Consider the following 11,759-nt stretch of genomic DNA (forward strand, 5'->3'; position numbering starts at 1 on the left):
ACTGTAGGATAAGCACTGACAACTAACTGTAAGGTTAGTAGTTTAAATCGTCATGTTGCACCTTGCAAATTCTATACAGGGTTGCTATGAGTTGAAATCGACTCGGCGGCACTTAACAACAACAGCAGCCTCACAATCTATTTTGAAAAGACATAGGCTCACTCAGTGGCAGTGCTTTGTTTTATGTTTCTATTTTTGTTATGCATTGATTCGATAGGTGCTTTTTTTTTTTTGAAGTTTTTATTGTGAATTATTTGATAGTTTACATGGGAGAAAATTAGCTTTACATTCATCCTATCTTATTTCATTTCATTGCAATGATTACAGTTTCCTGCGTGCATAATCAAACAGCCAAATGGTACACCCCGCAAGTTGCCCCCTGGCCATCAAAACACAGACCCTTTCCCTCCCAGACTCCAGAGTCCCCAGCCACTCCATCTCTTAGGTAAAATGCCTTAGATAGGACATTGGAAATTGTGTCAGTTGTTAAAGTGATTACAATGTTGTCTGTTACATTTATTTTCAAGTTAATTGGCATACTTACTGAGCCTCAGATATGTGACTGAGTCTGTGCTATGCTGAGGAGACATATGGATGAACAAGGTTAATACCCTTTGCTTATTTTACTTTCTCCTGAGTACTGTATCTGTAATTAAAGTTTGAGAAGTGCTATCATATTGGTTCTCAAGGTCAATATGAACTGCAGGGTCAGTGTTTTCAATCTCACCAGCTGCTCCTTACAGCCCTACATTGGGTCTCTCTGAGTTGGAATTGAGTAATGGCACTTAGCAAGAGCAACACTGTATGTGAGAGGAGCACCGTAGCTCTATAGGATAAGCCCTGGATGTGGATGCGAACCACAAGGTCAGTAGTTCGAGCCCACCACTACTCTGTTGTAGAAAGATGAGTGAGGCCTTCTACTCCTGCCAAGATTTACAGCCTCAAAAGTCCTGTACAGTATCGCTATGAGTCTGCACAGACTGGATGGTACTTAGCAACAGCAATCAGATGTAAGCTTGTGAAGTAGTTTTAGTCATAACTTTATACTTAAATAAAAGTTTTCTCTAGTCTTTGTTTTTAGCCTAAGGAACTGAGATGATTCTTTTTTCTCTGGTCACGGGTTGAATTTTTTTAATAACCTGTGTTTTGGTATGTATTTAAATGTCACAGTCTGGATATACTGCTTTTTCTGGAAGCAGAGACATATGTGAGAGCTTCAGGTTTGATATTTCTTTACTTGTTCTTTCTGGATTTCATTTAAAAAGTCATAAATGAGCAATAAAACAACTTGGTTCAAATGTAATTGAATATAATACTACTTTTCTTTCTTTCTTAGGGGTTATATATTATGGTTAAAAATAAGTGGCAAAATTTCTGTGCAAAAATTCAGGTTGAAAACACACATGTAAAACAAAAGCACTATTTTTAATCTTAAAATTCCTAAATAGTATGAAGTTTTAATTAAATAAAAATTAACTGTTTTCTTTTACCTAACAATTTATGTATTACATAAATAAAATTTTTTTTTCTTGAGTATGCATTATCAAATCTCCAGCATGTTAAAACACTTTTTGATGATTTAATCTGAAACGATTCCTACAGCAAAATTCATAAATAATAAATATTATCTTATTAATCCATATTTTAGTTTAGTTGTATCTCAGAGCAAGTTAGTTCCCCAGGGAATGCAATATTATTTTAAAAGAAGGTGATGAGACAGAGTCTCCAAGGAATTAAATTGAGAAAACAATCTTGGTATTGTACATGCTAATATAAATCTGTTATTCCCTTTCCACATCTATCACAACACATTTTAAATTGTGGCTGATCTTGTATGCAAATAGCTGTCTTATTAGATATTGTGGCTGTATGTGCTAATGTCTCCCTGGATTTCTTGGGAGTTTGCTATCTAATCATCAAAGAAATAGAAATGAATGATGATTACTGCAAGTCTTTGAAGAACAAAGAGAAGTCAGAACATTTTTGAAGGTTCTAGATGGCTGAGACATTGACAGTGTGCACTGTACAGATGACTGGGGCGGGGGTTATTTCATCAGACCTTAGTGTGTCTTTGAGTAATGTAAAAATAGTCTCACCTTGTTATGATTGTTGTGCTAGTAAAAGATAAGTCATTTTGTATGCGTTTTCCACTGGCATTTTTGTTTCATCATTTGGTAAAATGTAATGCTGCTTAAAGAATGGTGGTTGGTGGTTTTGACCTTGGAGTTGGTTCCAACTCATAGGCACCCTGTATAGGGTTTCCAAGGCTGTAAAGGTTTACAGGAACAGATCACCTCATCTTTCTCCCACAGAACAGCTGGTAGTTTCGAACTTCTGACCTTGATATTAGGAGCCCAATTCATAACCACTACGCTACCAGAGCTCCTTATGGAATATACTAATACTTTTATAGACAAGAAAAAAGTTTAAATGTTTACAACTTTAACTATTAATATTTACTTAATTATTAGGGACAAATATTAACAACTGTATCTATAAATTATTATACATATAAATTTGTATGTTTATAAAGTTTAGGCCCTCATAAAAATTTAAACCCTTTAATCTTTATGTTTGCAACTTGTTTTTTGTTTTTTTTAAGTATATCTTTTTTATAATTATATTTGATTTTGTGATGAGATATCATTTATGGATCTCTTTTTTTATTTGCTGCAGGTAATTAATGAATAAATGGGATATTGGTCTCTAAAGTCTTATCTCTTTTGTGATACTAGTTTAAGTGACCAGGAAGGAATCATGGGAAGCATTGTTGTTGTCAGGTGCCATCGAGTCAGAACCGACTCATAGCGACCCCATGCACAGCAGAACGAAACAATGTCTGATCCAGGGCCAACCTCACTACCGCTGCCACATTTGAGTTCATCAATGATGCCACTTGGCCGATCCATCTCGTTGGGGGTCTTCCTCTTTTTCTCTGACACTCCATCTTACCAAGCATGATATCCTTCTCCAGCAACTGTTCCCTCCTGAAAATATGTCCAAAGTATGAGAGATGAAGTTTAGCCATCTTGGCCTCCAAGGAGCACTCTGGCTGCATTTCTTCCAAAACAGATCTATTGGTTTTTTTGGCAGTCCATGGCACTTTTAGTATTCTCCTCCAACACCGCAATTCAAAGGCACCAATTCTACTATGATCTTCCTTATTCACTGTCCAGCTTTTGCATCCATATGAGGTTATTGAAAATACCATGGCTTGGGTCAGATGCACCTTAGTCCTCAAGCTGACATCTCTGCTCTTTAATACTTTAAGAAGTTCCTGTGCAGCAGATTTGCCTAATTTTGGCAGATAATCTGTTGTTTTATTTTTAATAATGTAAGCATAGTCTCAAAAGTCAAAGAACAAAACTGAAACTGAAGATGGAATAATGGCTTGTGTGTTTATTTATTTGACTTCTCTCCTGAAATGTAATGATAAAATACATAAAATCATAAAATTCAGCCTCATAAAATCAAGATTAATAACTTGACTCTTCTTTAAAATTACAAAATGCTGCATACTTTGGAGTCCTGGTGTGGCACCATAGGATAAACACTACAAGGTAGGTTTGAACTGCAAGGTCAGTTCGAACTCACCAGCCACTCCTTGGAAACCCTATACAGGTTCAGAACCAACTTGACAGCACCTAACAGCAAAACATATGCTATGTAAATAGAAGTTTCTATATGAATAAATTATGTCTGTTGGCATTTTTGGTACTTGCTTGATAGAACTATTTTTAATGCTTTGGATTGTAATAGTGAGAATGTGGACAATATAAAAATTGGTTTCATATCTAAAATTATAAAGATGCAGCTACATGGTTGTTTATGTGATGCAAAGTCTTAATTTTTTTTTACTTACTGTTTTATTTTGTACATTCTCATATTACTACAACATTATAATTTTGAAGATTATGATTAGAAAAGTAGGTTTTTAGCTGATCTTAAAATTTTCTTTCACAAAAGTTGTTAATTTTAGAATGATGTTGGCTGTCTTAGGTGAGGTCATTGATCTATTTATGTGACTGTATATACAGATAGGCAGTGTAGTTTGGTCTGAAGAGATACCAGATGTATTTAGCATTTAAGGCCCTTAATGGTCCTTCCCACGGAGCCCTGGTGACACTGTGGGATAAGTATTGGACTGCTGACCACTAGCTTACTCCATAGGAGAAAGATGAGACTGTCCCTGTAAATATTTATATTTACAGGAAACCCATATAAAATTTCTATGAGTTGAAATTATAGCCCAGTAATTATATCTGCCACTTATATGAAAGTATTTATACTTGTTTGTATTATTGAAATACTAGCTACTGTAATAAATAGATACAAAGTGTTGTTGTTAAGTGCTGTCGAGTCAATTCTGACTTATAGTTCCTTGTATAGGTTTTCTGAGGAGCAGCTTGTGAATTTGAACTGCCATATAGTGGCTCAAAATTCTACAAGTTGCTTGTTTTCATAATAGTATGAAACAGCATTCTTATCTGGGAGACCATTTCTTTTTCATGCAGTGACTCTGTATATTCCTTCCATCTTCTTTTAATGCTTTCTGCATCCTTCAATATTTTGCTCATCGAATCCTTCAACATTGAAAGTTGAGGCTTGGATTTTTTTCTAGTTCTTTCAACTTGATAAATACTGAGTGTATTCTTTCCTTTCGGTTTCCTAACTCCAGGTCTTTGCACATTTTGTTATATTCTATTTTGTTTTCTTGAGCTAACCACTGAAATTTTCTATGAGCTCTTTTACCTACTCATCTCTTCCATTTGCTTTAGCACTACAATGGAAAGCAAGTTTCAGAATTTCTTTTCACATACATTTTGGTCTTTTCCTTCTTTCTTGTCTTCTTAATGACCTTGCTTTCTCCCTGTGTGATTTCTGTATTGCGTTCTTGAAGTCATCCTAAAATTCCTCTGGTCTTTGGTCTGTAGTGTCTAATGCATCAAATATTTGCTTTAGATGATCTCTAAATCGAGGTGGGATATGTTCAAGGTCATATTTTAGCTCTCATGGTCTTATTTTAATTTTGTTTAGTTTTAGCCTGAAGTTACATATGAGTAATTGATGGTCTGTTACACAGTCTGCCCCTGGCCTTGTTTAGGCTGATGATATGGAGCTTTGCCACCATATCTTTCCACAGATGTAGTCAATGTGATTCCACCCTATCTTTCCACAGATGTAGTCAATGTGTAGTGCATCTGGTGAGGTCCATGTGTATTTTATGTTGTTTAATAAAAGTATTTGCCATTAATAATTGGTCTTATAAAGTTGCATCATAAGATTTGACTGAAGAAGTTGTTGTTGATGGTAGTTGTGGTATGCTGTGGGGTTGGTTCCAATTCAAAGTGACTCTGTATAGGGTTTCTGATGCTGTGAATCTCTATGGGAACACAAAGCCTCATCTTCCTTCTGCGGAATGGCTGGGAGTTATGAATTGCTGACTTTGAGGTTAGCAGCCTGCCTTATAGCCACTATGGTATTTCATCATCACTGGCTTTAGTGTTTGCTTTGTAAATTTGAATAATAATGGTTTTAACTGATCTTCCTTGTAGGCATATGGATATTATTATATGACAGACAAACATTGTATTTCAAGATAGATCTTGAAATATTCTTTCTGATGATGAATTCGACACCATTCCTTTTCAGTTTGCCAATCCAACATAGTAAACCATGTAATTACCAACACTAGTTCATTTCAGCTAACTATTGCCTAGGAAGGATATTGATGTTTATGTGTTCCATTTCATTTTTGACAACTTCCAGTTTTCCTGGATTCATACTTCATACCTTCCATATTCTGAATATTAATAGATGTTTACTATGTTTCTCATAATTTTGAGTTGTTGCCATCAGCAAATGAAGGTTCTAAAGCTTTACTCCATTTGCTTCATTACCGTCAACTCTACTTTGATGATACAGCTCTTCCCCAGTCTTATTTTGAGTGTTTTCCAACCTGCAGGACTCTGGTATTATATCTGACTATACTCTGATGCTCTTCACCTTGTTTCAATATTCAGTATTCTGTGCTTATAGTTTTCCACTGTTATTTTTAAGTTTCTTGGTGGTGGTGGTGGTGTGCTGTGGAATTGGTTCCAACTCATAGCGACCCTGTGTAGGGTTTCTGAGCCTATAAATCTGTACGGGAGCAGAAAGCCTCATCTTTCTCCCACAGAACCACTGGTAGTTTCAAACTGCTGACTTTGAGGTTAGCATACCGAAGTATAACCGCTAAACTACCAGATTAATGACTAAATATTCAGTAGTATTTTATCTCCCCTTCTACCTGTTCTGTATTAGTCTGAAAGCTCAGCTGAAACCTGTCCACCATGAGTGACCCTGCTGGTACTTAAAATACATTTGGCATAGCTGCCAGAATCACAGCAACATGCAATCCGCCACAGTACAACAAAGTGACAGAAGTTATTTGAAAGAATTTGTTGTTCTTTTATTATATCTCATGAGAATAAGTCAAAGGCATTTTTAACCTTTTCTTTATATATTAATTTTATATAATGAATTATTCCCAAAGATCATAGCTAGCCCTTTAATTTTTTAGAATTTCATTGTTGTTTCTTTTCTTTTCAGCAGGCACTTTGGAGAGCAAAGATGGGTAGAAAAGATGCCTCTACTGTAAAACTTCCTGTTGAGCAGTACAGAAAGCAAATTGGTAAGTAAGGAATTCCCTTTGATACATTCCTGTGAATTAAGACAAAGAATATAAAAAAACAAGTAATACTTATGATTCACAGAAATAAATGTACAAAGGGTTTTTTGAATAATATTTTATTGTGTTTTATATGAAAATTTACACAGTAAATTACCTTCCCCTTTATCAGTTTTTATACGAATTTTTCTGTGCCCACTGCTATAAATTTTACAACGTGTCAGCATTTTCATTATTTGTTCATTTTCATTATTACATTCTATTTGTTATATTTCTATTGATCTAGCTTCTCTTCACCTCCTTGCCTTCTCATCTTTGCTTTGGATTATTTGGTCTCACATAGTTTGTTATTTAAAGGGATCACAGTACTTATGAATGATACTGTTTATTTTATGTCAGTCTATTGTTTGCTTGAAAGGTGACCTATAGGAAAACTTCAATTCTAAGTTCAAAGGGTGCCTCAGGGAAATAGTCTCAGGAGTTCCTCTGTCTCTATCAGTCCGATCCGTTTGGACCTTTTCTTGAGGAATTTAAGTTTGGTTCTACAGTTTTCTCCCATTTTATCTGTATCTCTTAATGTGTTCCTGGTCAAAACAGCAGTAGTAGTAGCTGAGTACCATCTAGTTCTTCTGGTCTCTTATTAGTAAATTGTGTGGTTCGTGGTTTGTGTGGTACATTAGTCCCCTTTGGGTTCTTTTTTGAGACTTTGATTTCCTTCATTCTCTTTTGCTCCAAGCGTAGAGATCAATAGTTATACTTAAATGAGATAGATTTTTTAAGAACAAAAATATGTACATCCCTGCTTAGTAGTGAAGAAATTCAGGACATGCTCTTATGATATTTTTAAGGCTTTGTAATTTTTATTCATTTAGTGCCACACCAAATTTTATTGTTTTTCTTCTTAAGCTTAATTGTTTTTATATCCTCAGTACAGATGATACTGTTTTTATATTCCCAATACAGATAATACTGCTTATTTTATAAGCCAATTTTTAACTATCATAACTTATTACTTATTTTTTCCATGTATAAATAATTTTTAGATTTTTTTTTTTGCCTCTTGATGTCAATAATTTAATAACCTCAATATTTTCATTAAAATAAAACGGAACAAACATTCTTTTAAATGTAGAGATGAGCTTAAAAAAGAGATCAGCTTAGAACATAATGGGAAACTTAGATGATTTGATCATTTATATATAAAAATATATACTAGTTAATGCTTCAAATTCCCTAAAGTTTACAAAATAAACATCTTACAACTACATTTTTTTGTAGCAAAGTGCATTATATTTTAAATGAATTAGGAGCAAAAAGGCAACTTTTGCTTTCCTTCCTCCTTCTCTCATGTGTGCTTCCCCACTCCTTCCCACTTAAGTCTTTTCATATTTATTTAGAGCCAAAGAATAAGGCAGAAAAGTCATATGATTGTGAAGCTTTACCTCTCTGCTCCTTTCCACAAATTGTTTTGAGGGCATTGTGCTGTATGTTGTATTTCCATACAAGGTTCTCATTCTTACTTGACTTCCGTTAAAACTAAACCCTCACAAGATCTGCCTGCCTCACAGGGTTATTGTGAGAGCCCCAGAGAATGTTAGAGCAGTTCATAATCTGGAGTGCTGCATGGCTCTGAGTAATCCTGTGCCCATTTGTAAACATAGTAATAATATCAAACAAAATGTATTAAAAGTAAAATAGTGAAAGAATAGTTTTGTTTATCCTTTTAAAAGATAATATGCTATATTACAAAGATCCTTGCATAGATACAGTTATTGTGAAGTGCCTGTGAGTTAGTTCCAACTCATAGCCACCCTGTAGAGGGTTTCCACTGGTGGGTTTGAACTGGTGGATTCAAACTCTCCTTGTGGTCTAGTGCTTATCCTACAATACTTCATCAGGACTCCTGCATATATACTAGAGAAATATGTATAAAACCACAAGCATGCACATGTATGCTTACAGTTTTTATGAAAGCAGAGATGAATTAGGAAGGATATTATTTAGTATATGTGTAAGGATATTATCAATGAAGGCTTTTCAGATTTTTTGTGTCAGGTTTAGATGGTCCCAAAAGTCTGAACTCATAGAAAGTGATGGCAGATTTATCACTAACACTAGCTCATGTAAATACAGTCCTATACAGATGTTGCCCAGATATGATCCAAATGTGAAGAGTGAAAACATCTAGAATTATCTTGGGGTCATACTTCAGTATTGGTGACAAAAGAAAGATGCATAAAATATAAATGATCTGAATAGCATATTTTTTGAAGACTAAAGTTTTTACAAAACTCATTTTGTTTGCTTAATAAACTTTCAAACAGAATGCTAATTAGCTTTCATAAAAAATAGTGGTATTATACATATGTGTACAATGTTTCCTTGTTAGTAAGTCACATTTATGTAAATTTTCTATGGTAACTATAGTTTGACAAAACTTATTTTGTATTTTCAATGATGATTTTAATGTCCCTGTTTAATATCTACTGTCTACTAAAAGGTGTTTGCCTTTCTTATTATGTAATAAATGAAACCAATTAATAGCTTTCACAAAAGCCATTCTTTGAAATATGTTTTGCTCAGGTGAGACTCAAATAGGCTAACACTCTAATAGGAAATTCCTGTGGCTGTAGAATCATTACATTAAATGGAAACTATTTAAATTATTGTAGCATGGTCATGAAATGTGTAATGAACTGAAATGAAAAACCTTCTCAACTCTGAGGACAATAAGCTAAGAAAAGCTAAGTACTCTGAAATATGTTTTACCGTAAGGGAAACCGTGATGAATCCATTTATTGGACTAGAATTATTTCATAGAGTTTGGTTGTTGTTGTTATTGTTTTACTGTAATCTTTATGGAAGCAGATTCTGAACCTTTTCTTCTGCAGTGCTGCCGGATAGATATGAACCGCCAGTCTTTCATTGGTTAGTAGTCAGGTTCTTAACTATTTGAGGCACCGAAAGTTAGAATTGACTTCAGGGCAATGGATTTGATTTTGTTTGTTTTTATTTTTATAAGGGAAATAAAATGGTTAGGACTTAATAATTTCTTCACAAATAATGTAGATGGTTTGATATTGTTTATAATTATATATTGATGTTTGCTGTTTTTGTTAAGTGTCATTGAGTCGGTTCCAACTCATAGTAACCCTGTATAGGGTATTTGGCATTTTAAGTCTTCACAGAAGCAGAAAGCTCCTCCCTTGGAGTAGATGACGTGCTAGAGTGGTAGACAATGTTTTGAAGTTCATTGCTTATTGTATAGTGCCACTGTGCTTCAATTTTTGTATACAAGAGCTGTTTTAATAATTGGGGAAAAATTAAGAAAAACTTTTTAATAATTGAAAAAAATTTAAATTTTATTAAACATTTTTAGCCAAATAACGTTTGCATTTGCCAGCTTAATTGAACAAGAATGCAACTAAGTTAAATCTTTCTTTGGTTATATAATAAAAGCTCCATATCATCAGTCAAAACAAGGTTAGAAGCAGATTGTGGAACAGACCATTAATTGCTCATATGCAAATTCAAACGTAAGCTGAAGAAAATGAAAACAAGTCCAGGAGAGCCAAAATATGACCTGGAATATATCTCACCTGAATTTAGAGATCACCTAAAGAACAGATTTGATACATTAAACACTTAAGACCAAAGACCAGAAGAGTTGTGGGATGACATCAAGAACATCATACATGAAGAAAGCAAAAAGTCATTGAGAAGGTAAACAAGAAGGCAAAGATCAAAATGGATGTAAGAAGAGACACTGAAACTTGCTCTCCAGCGTAGAGATGCTAAAATAAAAGAAATGGGAGGAGGTCCAAGAGCTGAACAGAAAATTTCGAAGGTCAGCTCAAGAAGCAAAAGTCAAATATTACAGTGAAATATGCAAAGATATAGAGTCGGAAAACAAAAAAGGAAAAACATGGTCAGCATTTCTCAAGCAGGGGAAACTAAAGAAAAAATTCAAGCCTCAACTTTTATTATTGAAGGATTCTCTGGACAAATTATTGTATGATGCAGAAAGCATCAAAAGAAGATAGAACAATACACAGAGTCACTATACTGAAAGGAAATGGTTGATGTTCAACCATTTCAGGAGGTAGCATATGATCAAGAGTCAATGATATTGAAGGAAGAAATCCAAGATGCATTGAAGGAATTGACAAGGAACAAGGCACGAGGAATTGATAAAATACAAATTGAAGTCTTTCAAGAAAGTGATGCGACACTGGAGGCACTAATTCATCTCTGCCAAGAAATTTGGAAGGCGACTCTATGGCCAACTGATTGGAAGAGATCCACATTTGTGCCCATTCCATAGAGAGTTGACCCAACAGAATGTAGAAATCATCCGTTAGTATCCTTTATATCCCATGTGAGTAAAGTTTTACTCAAGGCACTACAGAAATGGCTGCAAGCATACATTGATAGAAAACTTCCAGAAGTTCAAGCCGGATTCAGAAGAGGCCGTGGAATGAGGGATATCATTGCTGATGTCCTATAGACCTTGGCTGAAAGCAGAGAATACCAGAAGGATGTTTACCTATGCTTATTGACTATGCAAAGACTTTCGATTGTGCGGATCATGAACAGCTGTGACAACATTGTGAAGTATGAGTATTCCTGAACACTTAATTGTGCTCGTGAGGAATCTGTACATGGACAAAGAGGCAGTTGTTTGAACAGAACGTGGGAACACTGAATGGTTTAAAATTAAGAAAGGTGTGTGACAGGATTGTATTCTTTCACCATACTTATTCAAATTGTATGCTGAGCAAATAATCTGAGAAGTTGGATTATATGAAGAAAAACATGGCATCAGGATTGGAGGAAGACTCATTAACAAACTGTGATATGCAGATGATATAACCTTGTTTGCTGAAAGTGGAGAGGACTTAAAATATTTACTGATGAAGATCAAAGACTATAGCCTTCAGTATGGATTTCATCTCAATGTAAAGAAAAAAAAAATCCTCACCACTGCATCAATAAACAACATCCTTATCAACGTAGAAAAGATTTTAGTTGTCAAGGACTTCATTCTTCTTGAATCAACTATCAACACTCATGGAAGCAGCAGTCAAGA

At 34.6% G+C, this 11,759-nt stretch overlaps 1 protein-coding gene across 1 annotated transcript in view; it reads left to right on the forward strand.

The window, feature by feature from the left end:
• The first annotated feature begins 6,612 nt into the window (after positions 1 to 6,612).
• LOC102825323 (triple QxxK/R motif-containing protein-like) overlaps positions 6,613 to 11,759 on the forward strand; it is a 63,453-nt gene continuing 58,306 nt past the window's right edge. Inside the window, exon 1 of the mRNA XM_006859222.1 lies at positions 6,613 to 6,673. Within this exon, the coding sequence (XP_006859284.1) occupies positions 6,613 to 6,673 (61 nt within the window). The remainder of the gene's footprint in view (positions 6,674 to 11,759) is intronic.

The sequence above is a fragment of the Chrysochloris asiatica genome, unplaced genomic scaffold (genome assembly GCF_000296735.1).
Source record: "Chrysochloris asiatica unplaced genomic scaffold, ChrAsi1.0 scaffold00031, whole genome shotgun sequence".
Classification (NCBI taxonomy): domain Eukaryota; kingdom Metazoa; phylum Chordata; class Mammalia; order Afrosoricida; family Chrysochloridae; genus Chrysochloris; species Chrysochloris asiatica.